The sequence below is a fragment of the Bos javanicus genome, chromosome 5 (assembly GCF_032452875.1).
Source record: "Bos javanicus breed banteng chromosome 5, ARS-OSU_banteng_1.0, whole genome shotgun sequence".
Classification (NCBI taxonomy): Eukaryota; Metazoa; Chordata; class Mammalia; order Artiodactyla; family Bovidae; genus Bos; species Bos javanicus.
This window is the reverse complement of record NC_083872.1, coordinates 18,384,982-18,404,671: the sequence shown is the minus strand read 5'-3', so window position 1 is coordinate 18,404,671 and position 19,690 is coordinate 18,384,982. Positions and strand designations below refer to the sequence as shown.

Below are 19,690 nucleotides of genomic sequence, written 5' to 3'. Positions count from 1 at the left end.
TGTTAGATCTGCAAATATGTAGGCACCTGGCACCAAGCTTGGCATACGTCTCAGAAAATGGTTACCAAGCCTAGTACTAATGAGGTTTTTAATGTTAAATAAGTTACTTGATCTTTCTGAGTCTCAAGTTTCTTCATCTTTAAAATTAAATAATTGGAGAGGACAATTTGAGTGAAGATATGAATGCATATGTTCACTCAAGGGTATGTGGGACTGAGTGGCTAGAGGCAAGTTTGTAACCACTGAATCTGATCATTTGATGGTTACTGTAACTATTACAAATATATGATGAAAATAATCTTACCTGTTTCATAGAACTTCTCTTTTACACATATTATCTCATTCCATATGCCATAAGATGTTCAAAATAATCATAGAAATGATCTGGGCTGCTTATGGATTTGTTGTCGATTATCTTTTATATATTTTTCTATAATCTTGTCAGAATATGAATTTATACTTTCAGATTTGAAATATATCCTGATGATTTTTTCATTCTCATTTCTAAACCAATTTTTAGGAACTAGAATATAAAGAAAATAAGTTAAAGAATTTAGAAGATTCTCTTGAAGACTATAACAGAAAATTTGCAGTAATTCGTCATCAACAAAGCTTATTATATAAAGAATACCTAAGGTATAGGTGTTAGCAAAACTTTATAAATATGAATGTAGCATATTCTTATTAAAGTTAAGTAACAAAAGATATTTAGATATTTTCTTTTCCTTTATCCTCCTGCCTCTTCTCCTTTGCTTTGTGTTTTAGTTCCTTGTCCATAAAATTCTGTGATAGTGATACTTTTTCATAGTTATTATTAACTCAATAACTTAATTATGTGAAAATGCCCAGATCTGAGTATTTTGTGAATATTATGGCACATATGAACAGTTCGTGTCAACAGTAGTTCTTTTTCATCACCAGCATCATTATTCATGTGTTTTCATAGAGAACTAGCCTGTTTCTTCTTATCTCTGCCATCTCATCTGTACTAATGGACTAATAGCTTTAGTAATAATTAGAATATCTGATCAAAGTTCGTTTAAACAGTAAGAATGATTATGATTTAATCCAACAAGAAAGCCAAAGCTAATTATAGGTGGGTCATGTTTGGGAATCTTCTAGTGTATGTCATGTTATCTCCTATGATGGTGCAGGAGTTAGGATTTCAAGGAAGATGGAACCATGTCCATTGAAGAAGAGGGGTGTTTTCTTTTCACACAATTCTTCATTTTTATTTATAAAATTTTTTCTAGAGGACTCCAGCAGACTTAGATCTCATTAGCCAGAATAGTAAATGAGCTGTCCAAGTCATATGTCCAGGTTTGAACCATTCAGTGCTGACACCATAAGTGGTTTATGCCAACCAAATTGGAGGTCTGGGTAGGCAATAATATCTTATACACCTTCTTTAAGTCTAATGATTTCTCACTTTGTATGGATTCTAAATATTTCACGATTATTTAACACTCAAATTTAAGAATAGGGTCAGAATACTGAGACTTGATTTCCAGAGTAAGTTTGGAATATTGATTATTTCTTAATTATCTTCTGTTTTTAATAAAATGTTTACAAGATCCATTATCATTATATTGTAATAGTTATAGAGTAGTAATTTGTAGTTTAATTTGATAAAATAATTTCTTTTACCTTCATTTAATTAAATAATAATAATAACTTCCAGGATTAACCCTTTCAAGTGGGATTTTAACTTATGTTATCATATGTTGATTAGTTATAATTTCTCTTGTTTTATGGTAACTAAATTTCCATTATCTAAAGTTATCTCTTCCTATAGATTTACTGTATTGCTTTATTTTTAAATTCTTTAAAGTGAAAAGGAGAACTGGAAAACAGAATCTGAAACAATGAAAGAGGAAAAGAAAAGACTTGAGGATCAAATCCAACAAGATGCTATAAAAGTAAAAGAATATAATGTAAGTAAAGCACTTTTAAAATCAATATTCAATATTATTCAAACTAAGATAGCTAGATTCAACAAGTAATATAAATGTGACTTTGTGCAGAATTTGCTCAGTGCTCTTCAGATGGATTCAGATGAAATGAAAAAAACACTTGCAGAAAATAGTAGAAAGATCACAGTCTTACAGGTGAATGAAAAGTCACTCATCAGGCAATATACAACTTTGGTAGAAATGGAGAGACAGCTTAGAAAAGAAAATGGGAAACAGAAGAATGAATTGATGGCAATGGAGGCTGAAGTTGGTGAAAAAATTGGACGTTTGCAGCGGTTTAAGGTATGTCTGATTTTTTTCAACTCTGAAAGTTTTCAGACAAGAAGGATAATATGTAATAACTATCACTTGGATTAATAGGAAACAGTTACTAACATTTGACCATAATCGCTCCATCTGTTTTTTGTAAGAGTATTTTAATTGCAGACATTTCTCCCCTTAGTATTTTAGTATGCATCTCTTAAAAAAAAGTCTTTTTCTGTTTATATGACTACAGTAACTTTATCATACTTAACAAAATTGACAACAGTACTTTATATATTGTCGAATGTCCAGACCACATCCACATTTCCTTATTGTCCCTGGATCCAGTCAAGGACTCTGCATTCTCCTTGGATGTTTCTTATCCTAAATCTTTTTAATATAGAATCTCCCCCTTTTTTTCTCCTCCTCTCTGAAAAATACTGAATGTTTAATTATATTCTGTCATAATTTTATTTGTTCCACTAACCATTATATTTACTAAAAGTTATCTTTGAAGCTGTGGTTATATTCAAGGAAACATTTTTGGCAAGACTACTTTGTACTTTGTAAGTAACACTTTATATTGTGTCATTCAAGAGATGGAATATCTGGTAGTCCCATTTTCATGACTGATAACTGTGTTAAGGGGAAGACAGCCATATATCTCTATTTTTAAGTGATTTAGTTAATTAACTCTTTGGTAATGTTTTGATACCATGCAAATAATCAGTTCTTTATTAGTTCTCTAATGGTTTTAACATCCATTGGTAATTGTTGCCTGACCCAATTATTTCATCAGGAGTTGCAAAAATCATGATGTTTCTAGTTTATTATGTATTTTTCATTTATTAGCAGATATTCTTTTATAAAATAAACAGCTTTTCCTCATAAGCCAAAGCTCTTTGGTTATCTTGAAGTATGGTTCCTGCTGTCAGACATAGTTTAAAGTTTCTTTACAGTTCTTATTGTCTTTATACTATCTCTGAGTAAGAATGTGTCATCAAAATAACATATTCTATAGTGATGTGAAGTAATTCTCCTTTGTGTGGTTATGATATACATTTGCTGTGGTTAGGCTCATTTGTTTTACATTTGTTTTCAACTTCACGGATAACTTTTTAAAAATTAAATTTGAATACATAAAGTATTTACACAAAAGATGTCATCAGAGAAATCTTACTTCTGTCCTTGTACCTTTTGCTTCATTATATTCCACCTGTTTGCCTCTTTTGTTGTTGTTTAGTGGCTAAGTCGTCTCCAACTCCTTTGTGACCCCATAGACTGTAGCCTGCCAGGCTCCTCTGAAATCTTGCATGGGATTTCCCAGGCAAGAATACTGGAATGAGTTGCCATTTTCTACTCCAGGGAAATCTTCCCAACCCAGGGATTGAACCTGTGTTTCCTGCATTATCAGGTGGGTTCTTTAGCACTGAGCCACCTGGGAAGCCCTTTACCTCCTTTGCTGCTGCTGCTGCTAAGTCGCTTCGGTTGTGTCCGACTCTGTGCGGCCCCATAGATGGCAGCCCACCAGGCTCCCCCGTCCCTGGGATTCTCCAGACAAGAACACTGGAGTGGGTTGCCATTTTCTTCTCCAATGCATGAAAGTGAAAAGTGAAAGTGAAGTCGCTCAGTCATGTCCGACTCCGAGCGACCCCATGGACTGCAGCCTACCAGGCTCCTCCATGGGATTTTCCAGGCAAGAGTACTGGAGTGGGTTCCCATTGCCTTCTCGCTTTAGGTAACTGAAAATCCTTCTGTTTCCTTTTGCAAGTGTTAGCAAAGACACAAAAAGTGGCATGCCATGTGTATTATTCTACATCTTGTTTTACATCTGATCTTATAGCTTATTTAAGTATGTATATATTCGTTTGCGGAGAAAGCAATGGCACCCCACTCCAGTACTCTTGCCTTGAAAATCCCATGGACAAAGGAGCCTAGTAGGCTCCAGTCCGTGGGGTCGCTCAGAGTCAGACACGACTGAGTGACTTCCCTTTCACTTTTCACTTTCATGCACTGGAGAAGGAAATGGCAACCCACTCCAGTGTTCTTGCCTGGAGAATCCCAGGGACAGGGCGGAGCCTGGTGGGCTGCCATCTATGGGGTCGCACAGAGTCGGACACGACAGAAGCGACTTAGCGGCAGCAGCATATTCATTTGACATGTCTGAATTTATATAGAGCATGTAAATCTTCCCTGGTTGCTCAGTGGTAAAGAATCCACCTGCAGTGCAAGAAACATGGGTTCAATCCCTGGGTCGGGAAGAGCCCCTGGAGAAAAAAATGGCATCCCACCCCACTATTCTTATGGGAAATCTCATGGACACAGGAGCCTGGTGGGCTCCAGTCCATGCAGTAGCAAAAGACTTGGACACGACTAGTCACTAAACAACAACAACAGTGTAAACCAAAGAATTCAAAGTAAAATTAAAATGTTACTTGAGTTCCTTGCCATCTCCTTTTAAAGATAATAGTGAGTGAAATTGTCATGCTAATAAACTTATCTACAATATGAAATGTTCTTATTTTTGTGTTATATTTTATAGAATGTTTTTCTTGGAGTATTACAAATATGGCTAGTATTTGAGATAGACGGAAGAAAGAACTGGAATTTTCTTCCTCTTCAGCCTAAATTTTTGTTTGTTTTTGCAACACTTTGAAAGCCAAAAAGAAAAGGGGGGGCTGTTATTTTTAAAGATGTGAAACATGGTCTTCCTCACCACACAGCAAAAGTGAAACAGAATCCCAAGGGTAAGGTAGGATAGGGGATACTTATTTCTATAGAGGAGTTTTCAAAATGAGGTCTGAAGTACTATTACAAATATTTTCCCCTCGTTATTCTACTTCAGAATGAATTATAACCATAAATAATTTGGGGGGTTTTTTACTTTTTTTTTTTTTTTTAATTTTTGGCTCTGCCACTTGACTTGCCGGATCTTAGTTCCCTGACCAGGGATTGAACCCAGGCCACCACAGTGAAAGTGCTAAGTCCTAACACTGGACCACCAGGGAACTCATAAATTCTTTATCTTTCTCATGTCATAAATTTGGTTTTCTGTTCAGACATTTCTTTTTGGTGTTAATATGATGTCTTTAAGTAGTGACTTTCATAGCTCTGTAACTAAAGAGTTGAAGATAAACCAAGTAATTTAGACTTCGATACTATTTATTCTAGATAGCTATGATTCAAAGAAGTTTTTTTCCCCTATATAATGTTTCTTTTCTGTGAGCAAAAGATTTTCTTTAATTTTATAGCGAGTTTGTTTAATAATAAATAATCAGAAATAGGGACTTCCCTGGTAGCTCAGTGGTAGACAATCTGCCTGACAGTGCAGGAGACATGGTTTCGATCCCTGATCTGGGAAGATCCCACATACTGTGGAGCAGCTGAACCTGTGTGCCACAGCTATTGAGCCTGTGATCTGGAGCCTGGGAACCACAACTCCTGAAGCCCGCACGTCCTGGCGCCCCGTGCTCTGCAGCGAGAGAAGCCGCCATAGTGAGAAGCCTACGCACACCTAGGGAGTACGCCTGCTGGACTCAACTAAAGAAAAGCTGCGCAGCAACAAAGACCCAGCACAGCCAGAATTAAAAAGAAAAGCAGAAGTAGCTAAACTCTAAATGTTACCTGCAGGGATGCAAATTTTGCCTTTCAGTTTTCAAAAGATAAGTTTTTTTAAACCTTATAAAATTTTAAAAAGCCATCCAAAGATATATTCTAAGTGATACGCTTTCTTGCTGCTGTATATATACTTCTCAGATTAACTGAATTTCATTTAACTATGACAGGAGTTATAAAAGAATTCATTTTATTTTTGTTAAGATTTTCAATGTCCAAATATCATTTCTTATATGAAAGTAATTAATAATTATTGCAATATGTTTTCATACAGGATACATCTGATTCTTTTAATGATTCTGAAATCTGTTTTGCTTTCAGCTGTATTATCTCAAAAGTGGCTAGTGCTTTACCAGAAAAAAAAAAAACAACACTTCAATTCAATGTATCTTTATTTACATAGGAAATGGCCGTTTTCAAGATTGCAGCACTACAAAAAGTTGTAGATAATAGTGTCTCTCTGTCGGAACTAGAATTGGCCAATAGACAATACAATGAACTGACTGCTAAGTACAGAGATATCTTGCAAAAAGATAATATGCTTGTTCAAAGAACAAATAACTTGGAACACCTAGAGGTAAGTTGATGTGATCCTTAAACCTTGTGATATGAGCCTCTCTTTGTGTGTGAGGGGGGTGGTATCTGTAGGTACAGAATAATTTCTGGACAGCTTCTTCCAGGTCATCTTCCTTAGCCTATTTGCGGAATTTAGCTGAATCAGACCTCTTAAACCAGGCACTTGAAAAAAGAATGTGGAACATATAGAATAATGTAATCAAAAGAGAAAGCATTATTAAGCATCCACCATTTTCACTTACCCTGACCTCTGATTGCCTCATGGCCCATAGTTTTGGGGGATGGATGTAGCAGAGAGTAGATGAGACATAAATCTCTCTTCCTAGACCATGGATGACCTCTGCAAATCTGTAGCCTTTCTTACTGTCTGGAAAGAGAAAAGTGGCCTGGAGTATCTTGGTTTAATTCAAGTCTATGAAATAACCCTGGTGGCTCAGATGATAAGGAATCTGCCTGCTTTGCAAGAGATCCGGGTTTGATCCCTGTGTTGAGAAGATCTCCTAGAGAAGGGAATGGCTACCCACTCCCAGGATTCTTGGAGAATTCCATGGATAGAGGAGCCTGGTGGACTACAGTCCATGGGGTCGCATAGAGTTGGACAGGACTGAGTGGCTAACACTTTCATGAATAGGACCCAAGACCCTTTATAATTCTCTTCTAGCCACTTGATCTTCATATGTTTTACATTAAGCAAAACAAGCTCCTGTTTTTGTTTCTCTTCTTCATCAAAAGTAAGAAATTATGTCTTTTGGTTCATTTTCTTTTATGATACTCATTGAAATAGAATGAGATTTAAATCTTTTGGTTTGAAAGCTCTCACTTGCTTCTCAGTTGAGTTCAGTCGCTCAGTCGTGTCCACCTCTTTGCGACCCCATGAATCGCAGCACGCCAGGCCTCCCTGTCCATCACCATCTCCCGGAGTTCACTCAGTCTCACGTCCATCAAGTCGGTAATGCCATCCAGCCATCTCATCCTCTGTCGTCCCCTTCTCCTCCTGCCCCCAATCCCTCCCAGCATCAGAGTCTTTTCCAATGAGTCAGCTCTGCACAGAGTTTCAGCTTTAGCACCATTCCTTCCAAAGAAATCCCAGGGCTGATCTCCTTCAGAATGGACTGGTTGGATCTCCTGGCAGTCCAAGGGACTCTCCAGAGTCTTCTCCAACACCACAGTTCAAGAGCATCAATTCTTCGGCGCTCAGCTTTCTTCACAGTCCAACTCTTGCATCCATATATGACCACTGGAAAAACCATAGTCTTGACTAGACGGACCTTTGTTGGCAAAGTAATGTCTCTGCTTTTCAATATGCTGTCTAGGTTGGTCATAACTTTCCTTCCAAGGAGTAAGCGTCTTTTAATTTCATGGCTGCAATCACCATCTGCAGTGATTTTGGAGCTCCAAAAAAAGAAAGTCTGACACTGTTTCCACTGTTTCCCCATCTATTTCCCATGAAGTGATGAGACCAGATGCCATGATCTTAGTTTTCTGAATGTTGTGCTTTAAGCCAACTTTTTCACTCTCCTCTTTCACTTTCATCAAGAGGCTTTTGAGTTCCTCTTCACTTGCTTAGGGAGGCATATTCAAGAAAATATTCTGAATAGCTTTCAGTGGCTCCTACACAGTTATATGTTTTTGTTGTTCAGTTGTTCAGTCATATCCAACTCTGCGACCCCATGGACTGCAGCATGCCAGCCTTTCCTGCCCTTCACCATCTCCCAGAGCTTGCTCAAACTCATGTCCATTGAGTCAGTGATGCCACCCAACCATCTTGACCTTTGTTGTCCTCTGCTCCTCCTGCCTTCAATCTTTTATTTTTTATCCTGCTTTCAGTCTTTTATAATGACACAATTATCTGAGTCATTATTTATTAGTATTAACTAGAAATAATCAGGATCAGTTTACTTTTTATTATTTTTGTTGAAGAGAGATGATTATATTAATTTTGTGTAAAATTCTGCATATTTAAGTGTGATAATAATCTCACCTTTTCCCCATCTTTTATATCTGCTGTCCTCACTTCTCTAACATTAAAAATTATAGATATGAATGAATAACTTTTAACTTTTAAAATTTATTTTCCCAGATAACATTTTTCATTTCTACTCAAACCTTAAACTTTTTTCTATTTGTAGTATATCTTTTTCTCTTCTTTACTTCCTGTATCTCAGTTATAATTCTGAACATATGTGCCTCTCTACTGGGAAGTCTTAGTTTTATTCTCTACCATTATTATTGTGGTAATGATTCAGTTCAGTTCAGTTCGGTCACTCAGTCGTGTCCAGCTCTTTGCAACCCCATGGATTGCAGTATGTCAGGCTTCCCTGTATCACGAACTCCCGGACCTTACTCAGACTGAGGTCTATCGAGTTGGTGATGGCATCCAACCATCTCATCCTGTGTCATCCCCTTCTCCTCCCACCTTCAGTCATTCCCAGCATCAAGGTATTTTCCAATGAGTCCGTTCTTCGCATCAGGTGGCCAAAGTATTGGAGTATCAGCTTCAGCATCAGTCCTTCCAGTGAATATTCAGGACTAATTTCCCTTAGGATGGACTAGTTGGATCTCCTTGCAGTCCAAGGGACTTTCAAGAATATCGTCCAACCCCACAGTTCAAAAGCATCAATTCTTCAGTGCTTAGCTTTCTTTATAGTCCAACTCTCACATCCATACATGACTACTGGAAAAACCAAAGCTTTGACTAGACAGACTTTTGTTGGCAAAGTAATGTCTCTGCTTTTTAATATGCTGTCTAGGTTGGTCATAACTTTTCTTCCAAAGAGCAAGCGTCTTTTAATTTCATGGCTGCAGTCACTGTCTACAGTGATTTTGGAGCCCCCAAAAATAAAGTCTCTCACATTTCCATTGTTTCCCGTCTATTTGCCATGAAGCAATGGGACCAGATGCCATGATCTTCGTTTTCTGAATGTTGAGCTTTAAGCCAACTTTTTCACTCTCTTCTTTCACTTTCATCAAGAGGCTCTTTAGTTCCTCTTTGCTTTCTGCCATAAGTGTGGTGTCATCTGCATTTCTGAGGTTATTGATATTTCTCCCGGCAATCTTGATTCCAGCTTGTGCTTCATCCAGTCCAGCATTTTTCATGATGTACTCTGCATAGAAGTTAAATAAGCAGGGTGACAATATACAGCCTTGACGTACTCCTTTCCAGATATGGAACCTGTCTGCTGTTCCATGTCCATACTTCCATGTTATATTCTACTTGCTGCCACCAGAATGGTCATTCTAAACAGGAATCTGACGATGCCCTTCCCTTCCTTAAGGGAAGGTTATGAAACTGTTGAGTATCCATGTTGGCCAAAAGTGAACATGGCATAAGCTAGTGCTCAGAAGGTTAGGATATACAAGATGTACAAGTATACAATTTTATATACTGGATATACAAGATTTTAATGATTATTTTAAAATAATATTTTATATGTATGTTCATACAACATATATACATGTGTATGTCTATATTTGTATTACATATAGGGAAACTTCTACTTTTGTTAAAAAAAAAAGTTGGTGAGCTTTAGGAGATTATTGTGTGAAGTTAAGACAATGTCACTTCTGTGGTATTAGTCAAAATTACAGGGTCCTTTCTCAGTGATGTTGCTATTTTATTTAGTGTGAAAATGTATCCCTAAAAGAACAAATGGAGTCTATCAGTAAAGAACTGGAGATTACCAAAGAAAAGCTTCACACTATTGAACAAGCCTGGGAACAAGAAACTAAATTAGGTAAGTATTATGACTCTGATAATATAAAATAATTAAGATCTAATAGTGAGTATTTTTTCATTTAAAGTTCCCTTTCTATACCAGATAGATAAAAAGGAAGTTGTTTGATAAAAAATGAACTCTCTGCCTAACTGTTTAATTTAGCAGGCAGTTGATGAATACTGTGTTGCACTAATCTCTACCAAGATTTGATTTTTAGTTATTAAATTGGATTTGTTTCTAAGGAAATCATATGTGCTAAAATTTATGAGTTAGCATTAGGTATTATATTGAACCATTTAAGAATTAATGCAGATGATAATTTTGAAATATCTGTATTTTAATGATAGTATAATGAACTCTTTCACTGTGTGTAAAGTTATATTAGCAATATATCATTTGATATTTTTAAATTAAAAGATGACCTTAAGCATATTGCTACAGTTTCACTACTATATCAATTTTGTATTACCTTATACATGTTTATATATTTTATATACTTAAAACTATAATAAACATTGTATGCTATATTTATTTAGTAGATACAAAATATTTCATTTTTTATTCATTATACTTATAAATATTCATACCATAAAGTACTGTGTTTGAGGGATTAAATCACCCGCTTTTCTAAGTTTTGGTATTGCTTATTTATTGCTGCTGTCAACATTTTCATGTGTATCTAACAGAGATACTATTGTCTCAAAGGGTATTAAATTCTATGTGGCTTCTGCTAAGATTTTCCATATTCATTTTTCAAATGGTTTTCCTAGTTCATGAGATTTAAGTTATTTTATCTTACTAGCATTATGCTTTCCAGATAAATTTGCTCCTTTGGGTAAGGTGTTTCTTTTGTTTTCTATACCTTGGAGCTCTAATGTTTTTCAAGGTTTCTGTTACTGTTAAATTGTTAACAGATGTAGTTTAGAGAGGCTTGACATTGGGAAGTCTAAAATAAGCTACTTTTAGAAATGTGATTTTTAATTCATTAAGAGATTAAAAGTGAATTGACTTTCGTCTAACTCTTAAATGAAAGAAGATGAAATTTTAACTGAGATAGAGAAAAGAATATTATATACAGTTTCAGTAAGCTCTTTGTTCATCCTATCCTGTGTCTCTTTAATAAGTGCTGAGTTCCTTATAGAAATTCCTTAATTTCAAATACTTTAATCTCTCTGATACGTGGCTTTGTATCACTGAATTTTTAAAAGCTTTTATTTCCTGTTGCCCTTCCTTATCTCTTTGTTTATTAGTGTCACTTTATTACTTTTTTTCATGCAGAAATTGATTGGTGTTGGCTCTTACTCTCCCTAGGACACTCCAAATACAGAGTGTCTCTTTTCACTATCAGAGTTTAGCACAAAAGAAAATGGAAAGGGGTTTTATGTTCTTTGTATATTTATATTTACTGCAACTTTTTTTCTGTCCTTCATGGTGGTTAGTTGCCTAAATGGTTCCATAATGTTTTCCTAACACATTTAGCTTTCCAGTAATGTTACTATTAGTTATTTGATCACTGCCTGCAGCAACTATTTTAGATATATACAGGACAAAAGGAAGTACTTCTTAAAACTGATGTAGACACCAAAACAATTTGCCTGGTTTCCAAAAAATTTATGTACTTTTGAGCAAACTCAGTTATAGAACTCAAGCTTGTAAAGCTAGAAAGATAGAAGGGCATTATTGTAAAAGACAAAATGAATCACTGCACAGTTCCTTAAAATAATTGACTTGCCTGAACATAATGATTAATTGACACTCTAAAAAATAAAACTCTCTACCAAATGTCTTTTTCCTGGAGCACGTCTGTTATGCATAACAGAAATACTCATTTTCTCTTCTTAAAAAATGACTAACATTCCTACATGATACCTTTTCATTGTAAATTGGGGTGTTTTTTTGGTTTTCTTTTCATTTAACCACAAACTTTTGTGTACAAAGATAAGCTATACAACTGCATATATAAGATGAGGGTGTAATAACTAATAAAATTAAATAAAATAACTTATTTGAGGATGGCCCAGTGATCAAGATTCTGCACTTCTACCACAGGGAGTCCGGGTTCGATCCCTGGTCGGGGAACTAGATCCCATATTCTACAACTAAGAGTTCTTATGCCACAACTAAAAGACCACACATTCTGCCACACAGATTGGAAGACCTGTGTGTGGCAACTGAGACCTGCTACAGCCAAACAAATAAATAAATATTTAAAGATAAATAAATAATGGGATTCTCCAGGCAAGAATACTGGAATGGGTTGTCATTTCCTTCACCCAGGGATCTTCCCAATCCAGGGATCAAACCTGCATCTCTTTCATCTTCTGCATTGGCAGACAGTGTCTTTGCCACTAGCACCACCTGGGAAACCCATTCAGTTCAGTTCAGTTGCTCAGTCATGTCCGACTCTTTGTGACCCTATGAATCGCAGCATGCCAGGCCTCCCTGTCCATCACCAACTCCTGGAGTTTAGTCAAACTCATGTCCATCGAGTCAGTGATGCCATCCAGCCATCTCACCCTCTGTCATCCCCTTCTCCTCCTGCCCCCAATCCCTCCCAGCATCAGGGTCTTTTCCAGTGAGTCAACTCTTTGGATAAGGTGGCCAAAGTATTGGAGTTTCAGCTTTAGCATCAGTCCTTCCAATGAACACCCAGGACTGATCTCCTTTAGGATGGACTGGTTGGACCTCCTTGTAGTCCAAGGGACTCTGAAGAGTCTTCTCCAACACCACAGTTCAAAAGCATTAGATATATACAAAAGCCAAATAATATTCAGGGTTAAAGAAGATATTTGGTAAAATCGCTAAATCACATTGCTTCAGATTTTACTTTTTTACTCTTTAAGACTTTAAAAGTAAAGTCATTGAACTTGCATTCACAGAGTAGTGTTACTTCACTGTATTTCTTTTTATACAATGTATTTCTCAGTTAACAAAATGTGTTTGTTTGCCCTTTTTTGGCTTCCTATTTGTGACACCTCCCACACTACATCTTTTACATGGTTACTTCTGTACAGGCATACCTTGGAGATACTGCAAGTTCAGGTCTAGACCAGCACAACAAAACAAATATTGTAATAAATGAGTCACAGAAATGTTTTAGTTTCCCAGTGCCTATAAAAGTTATGTTTACATTATACTATAGTGTATTAGGTGTGCAATCGTATTATATATAAACAAATAATGTGCATACCTTAATGCTAAAATACTTTAGTGCTAAAAAATGCTAGCCATCATCTGAACCTTCAGTTTGTCATAGTAGTAGCATCAAAGATCACTGATCATGGATCACATAACCAATATACTAGTAGTGGAAAAGGGTGAGATATTGTGAGAATTACCATTGTGACACAGAAACACAAAAAGAGCAAACGGTATTGGAGAAATGGCACCAGTAGACTTACTCGGCTCAGGCCTGTCGCGACATACCTTCAATTTAAAAACAAAAAGAAAAAAAAAATGCAGTTATCTGCCAAGCTCAATAAAGTAAAGCACAAAATGCCTTTCATCCTATGAAGAATAATTTTTATGATCATTTGAATGATGAAACGTGGAAGTTCCCGAGAGATTAAATGGGGTAGGCAGCATACAGACAAGATGTAACAGAGCTATGACTAGTGCCCAGGTCTGTCATAATTCAGAAGGCTCATGTGTTTTCCACAGAACCATATTACCTCCTTATATGATGTCTAAAATATTGGGGATAACATTTTGATAAGAGGAGCTTAAGATTTACCAACATATTGTTGCATTTAGGAAATGAATCTAACATGGATAAGGCAAAGAAATCTGTAACCAACAGTGAGATTGTTTCTATTTCAAAAAAAATCACTATGCTGGAGATGAAGGAATTAAATGAAAGGCAGAGGGCTGAACATTCTCAAAAAATGTACGAACATGTGAAGACTTCACTACAGCAAATGGAGGAACGCAATTTTGAATTGGAAACCAAATTTGCTGAGGTTTGATATTATAATTTTTATTATGCAGTTAGAAAGTAAATAATTATTCACGGTAGCCATTGTATTATTGGAAGAGGTTTGTTTGTAACTCTGAAGCAGCATATTAATACAGTGCTTGTGTTTCATGTAATAGATAAATAATGTAGCTTTATATCTGAAATGTTTAAAAAGAAACCATGTATTTCTGTGATTGAGTTCTTATTTCTTACCAGCATTACAAAATTTAGATGTAATGTGCAAAACGATATTATTTGCTTAATGGAATTTCCTTCCATTGTCATCCATTCATTTAACAGTTATTATTTCTGAGTGCCTATAACATGCCAGATGCTGTGTGGGAACTGGAGTTATAGCACAAAGTAAGAAAGACAGTAATCTCTCCTCTCAGGGACTTCATTCTAATAGAAAGTTTTAGACTTTTTTGATATGGTTAAAATTATTAAATTGGCTGGCAATAATATCGTTTGCAAATATTCAACAATTTATGATGAATATATAATCATATATATTCTCAAGCACTCTTCCTTGACAATTAGTAAATTTCTCAGGTCATTCATGTTATTTTGTTTGTTTTAACCAAGTCATTAAATAATATATTAAGATTTCATTAATATTAACTTTATTTATAGATGATATAATTGAAGTAAAATGTAACAAGCATTTTAAGTAAATTAAGAGTATCATAGATTCATGTCTTACTAGATTGTGAGTTGACCAATATAAATGACTTGGTGGGTTGACATATAACTAGAGTTTTCCTAATTTGTTCCTGGCTTTTTCTCTCCTTATCATCTTCAATCTATTCTTAATACTTGACACCCAAGTTAGTATCTGGACTAAAATAAAGAGGACTGCAGGATGCTTAAAGGTATATTAGGAAAACTTCACCAAAGCTAATGTTTCTAAACATCTATTGTTATTTTCCCAGCTTACCAGAATCAATTTGGAGGCACAGAAAGTGGAACAGATGTTAAGAGATGAATTAGCTGATAGTGTGAGCAAGACAGTAAGCGATGCTGACAGGCAACACATTCTAGAATTAGAGAAGAGTGAAATGGAACTAAAAGTTGAAGTATCAAAGTAAGTGCATGTGCAGGTTTTAGGCACTTGGTTAGCTGTGTCCATGTGCATCACTTGGTTAGCTATGTCCGTGTGCGTCACTTGGTTAGCTGTGTCCGTGTGCGTCATTTGGTTAGCTGTGTCCGTGTGCGTCATTTGGTTAGCTGTGTCCGTGTGCGTCATTTGGTTAGCTGTGTCCGTGTGCGTCATTTGGTTAGCTGTGTCCGTGTGCGTCATTTGGTTAGCTGTGTCCATGTTTGTCATTTGGTTAGCTGTGTCCACTGTGCTTTGTATTATGAAACCTCATTACAGTGATCAAGGGTAATATCCTTAGTGGCAGTTGATGCTGGTTTCTTTTTATATAGAACTCTGTTAAGTAATAATTGACTTCCCTGGTGGCTCAGATGGTAAAGCGTCTGCCTACTATACGGGAGACCCAGGTTCAATCCTTGGGTCAGGAAGATCTCCTGGAGAAGGAAATGGCAACCCACTCCAGTATTCTTGCCTGGAAAATCCCATAGATGGTGGAACCTGGTAGGCTACAGTCCATGGGGTCGCAGAGAGTCAGACACAGCTGAACAACTTCACTTTCACTAAGTAATATTAACAAGATTGATATTTAACTGGCATAAATAACAATATTGGAGAGGAAATAACTTCTCAAGATTTATATTTATCAGAACCCAGTATTACAGAAAACACAGAACTTGGCATCAGGACCCTATGAAATCTGTTTTTTTACCACATACTAGTATTTTTTTGGAAGGAAGGGTTGTGGCATTTACTTAACTTACTAAGAGAGTTATAGTATATCTAGTTATAATAGTGTTGCTGTAAAAATATAAAGAACAATTCAGATTTGATTCAGTTTGCATATCTTGGGTATCTACTGTGTACTGTTTGTGGGCTCATTCGCTAAGTCATGTCCAACTCTTGTGACCCCATGAACTGTAGCCCACGGGGCTCCTCTGTCCATGGAATTCTCCAGTCAAGAATACTGGAGTGGGTTGCCATTTCCTTCTCCAGGGAATCTTCCCAACCCAGGGCTCTAACCTGCTTCTCCTACACTGGCAGGTGGACGAGCACCTGGGAAGCTACACTCTGTGTACTGTGCTTTGTATTAAATATTTATTGAATCATCCCGATCCACTTAATAATCCAGATAACATTTGTTGTTTTCATTTTATATAAAGAAACAGTGTATTCTCTTAGAATTCAAAATATATGTAGGAGGAAGTACTATACACCAGGTATATGCTTGTATCCATTTGTAATCATGTGTTAGCTGCTTTAGAGTAGTATGAGGATCCTTGAGTTGATTCATCAAGCTCAAATAATTAGTAAAAAGAGTTATGGCTAACCCATGAAAGTATAGCCATTGTTTTGGAACCTCGTTTTGGTAATATCACTAATTTCCAGCCCTTTCACTATGAAGGACTCCTTTATTCTTCTTATGTCATGGACCTCACCTTTTTTAGTAAACTAAGTTATAATTAATCATTTTGTCATATTTTAATTGTTAAGACTCATATAACTGGCAATGAGAATTTCTAATCAACATGAGGAAACCAGACTTATCAGTTACACTGAACTAAAATTATTCCAGTCCAAAGTAAAATGCATTTTAGTTTACCTATTTAATCTTATCACAATAGTCATATAGGACATTTAATAATTATCATCAAGCTCCCCTCCTTTTTTGGTAATAGTAATAAATGTATAATCTTTTTCACATTTCTGCTAACTTATAAATTAAAATAAAGCCAATCAAAGCATCATTGATTGACCTGGAAAATTTAAATTTCTATAATCTTAACTGTACAATTTGTCAAGTAAGCCTACCTAATACCTTATTCCAGCTATACCAAACCACGGTAACAAGTGTCTCATGAAAAAATTTGTGAGAGGAGTTTCTTGGCCATTTATGTTTGGGAAATGTATATGTACAGATTGAGATCCTTTTTTACTTTAGAACTTCTCAGAGCATTTGATATGATACTGTGTATATGAATTTTCAAGGGAGAGGAATGTTGGGAATGGAGTGGTTAAAACCTGTTAACCTCTCATGGAATTATGTTCCATGAAATACTTCAGGAAACTTTAGTATTTCGTAAAAAGAAGAGATGCTGTAAGCTAACAGCTTTTCCACAAGGGTCTAGAAATTGGAAAATCTAGTATTTATTTACTTAGAGTATGTACCTAATCATATCTGAAGTATCTTATTACTTCCTAGACTAAAAGAGATTTCTGATATTGCCAAAAGGCAAGTTGAAATTTTGAATGCACAACAACAGTCCAGGGAGAAGGAAGTAGAGTCCCTCAGAACACAGCTGTTAGACTATCAGGTATGTGCAGTGTTAACTCTTCTACATAGAGGCTTTTCTTTTCCAAAATTTATGTTAGATATTGGGATCATTTTGTAGTTTTAATCAGGATATATCAAATAGAGGCTCCTGTTTTCGTTAATTGTAACTTGATTAGAAAAATTTTAATTTGAAATGCCATTGATAACACAGGAAAACATTTAAATGCTTACAGATGCATTGTACCAACTGCTGATCACAGTTCAGACAATGGGGAGAAACATGTCTTTCATAACAGCATTGTTCCTTGTATTTATGTATAGGTTTCCACATATTCTCACATTATAGTTTTTTAGGATTGAAAAACTACCCGTTGTCTACATTAGTATTATTATCAGTATTGTTATTTACATATGGACGTTTAAAGTAAACTTAGTAATATTCCAACTGGTATGTAGTTAGGTGCCACATTTAGATTTTAAATAAGTTTCATTCTAGTTCTTTTTCTTCTGCAGTCTTTTGCAACTTATGTTAAAGCAAGGTTAGATTTTTGTAATTGTTTTAAATTAGTAAATTCTGATTTTTAAGTCCACGATAAGTTTCACTGGGAAAACTTGAAACTTACTACAAATATTTATTTTTCATGTCAGGCACAGTCTGATGAAAAGGCACTGATTGCCAAGCTGCACCAACACGTAGTCTCCCTTCAGGCTAGTGAGGCTGCTGCTCTTGGCAAGGTGGAGTCAGTTGCATCTAAACTGCAGAAGGTGGAGGCCCATACTCTGCGCTTAGAGCAGAAACTCGATGAAAAAGAACAAGCTCTCTTTTATGCCCGTTTGGAGGGTAGAAACAGAGCAAAACATCTGCGCCAAACAATTCAGTCTCTACGACGACAGTTTAGTGGAGCTTTACCTTTGGCACAACAGGAAAAGTTCTCTAAAACAATGATTGAGTTACAAAATGACAAACTTAAGATAATGGAAGAAATGAAAAATTCTCAACAAGAACATAGAAGTCTGAAGAACAAAACACTGGAGATGGAATTAAAGTTAAAGGGACTGGAAGATTTAATAAGCACTTTAAAGGATGCCAGGGGAGCCCAAAAGGTAAAACACCGATTTTAAGTTCAGTATTTTCAAAAGAGGTACATAATCATTTTGAGTTAATATGTGCATATGTGGAAAATGCTTAATATATGAGCAAAATTCCAGATATAATTTATTAATTTAGATTATATAAATTAGGAGTTTGGGCTATTAGAATATCTGTTTATAAATAAAATGAGACTCCTCTAAGCCATAGTTTCAGTAGAAATGCTTAGAGTGTAATATCAAAGAATTTTAAACACTCCAGGAAAGTATGTATTAATTAAATACTAGTTGTAATTGTTCTTAAACATTATAGTGATTAAACAAGTAGTAGGCCTACATTTATTTTTTAATGTAATTTTGTTTTTACTCTTATTTGGAAGGAATTAATGAAAAATAATTATTTTGAAATTAAATTTTATTCTCTAAGCTGGAAACATTTGGGATTTTTATTTACGAAAGTAAAACCAGTGTTGCAATTACACACAAACACTAAGGACCCAACAAATACATGAAAGTAAATGAATAAATAAATGTGATTATTAGTGATATCCGTTTCAGCATCTTTTGAAAAATGTTTTATGTTAAGATTCTACATATTAAAAAAATCTATAGAAATTCTAAATAAACTTTTCTTTTTGGCACAACCAAGGATAATTTTATATCTTATTTTATTTTAGAATGTCCATTAATTTGAATTAAAATCATTAAGATCAGTAGAGAAATACATTATTTATTAATATAATATTAACATTTGTATATGTAATTTATAAATATTTAGGTAATCAGTTGGCACACAAAAATAGAAGAACTCCGTCTTCAAGAGCTTAAACTCAATCGAGAATTAGTCAAGGATAAAGAAGAAATAAAATATTTGAATAATATAATTTCTGAATATGAGAACACAATCAGTAGTCTGGAGGAAGAAATTGTGCAGCAGAATAAGGTTTCATTTTATATTTATTTTGGTGTTTTGTTGCTAAGATTTTTAATATAACAACATTGCATTGATGACTACCTTATTTTCCTAATCAAGTATAGCTTCTATTATTACTCTTATAAAATATTGTTTGTCATTTTTTAAGCTATTCTAAAAATACATTATTCATTTATTTAGTTGTATTAGTAGTCTTGAAAGGAAGAATTCATAAGCAAGTT

The 19,690-nt window shown here is 35.3% G+C and overlaps 1 protein-coding gene across 4 annotated transcripts in view; it reads left to right on the top strand.

The window, feature by feature from the left end:
- The window catches only part of CEP290 (centrosomal protein 290), a 93,424-nt gene that overhangs the window by 34,872 nt on the left and 38,862 nt on the right, over positions 1-19,690 (top strand). For all 4 annotated transcript variants that reach the window (XM_061415677.1, XM_061415675.1, XM_061415674.1 and 1 more), the window contains 10 exons: positions 521-636; positions 1,832-1,934; positions 2,025-2,255; positions 6,235-6,408; positions 10,030-10,141; positions 13,877-14,082; positions 15,011-15,162; positions 17,375-17,486; positions 18,095-18,550; positions 19,314-19,478. In XM_061415677.1, coding sequence (XP_061271661.1) covers positions 521-636; positions 1,832-1,934; positions 2,025-2,255; positions 6,235-6,408; positions 10,030-10,141; positions 13,877-14,082; positions 15,011-15,162; positions 17,375-17,486; positions 18,095-18,550; positions 19,314-19,478 — 1,827 coding nt within the window. The remainder of the gene's footprint in view (positions 1-520; positions 637-1,831; positions 1,935-2,024; positions 2,256-6,234; positions 6,409-10,029; positions 10,142-13,876; positions 14,083-15,010; positions 15,163-17,374; positions 17,487-18,094; positions 18,551-19,313; positions 19,479-19,690) is intronic.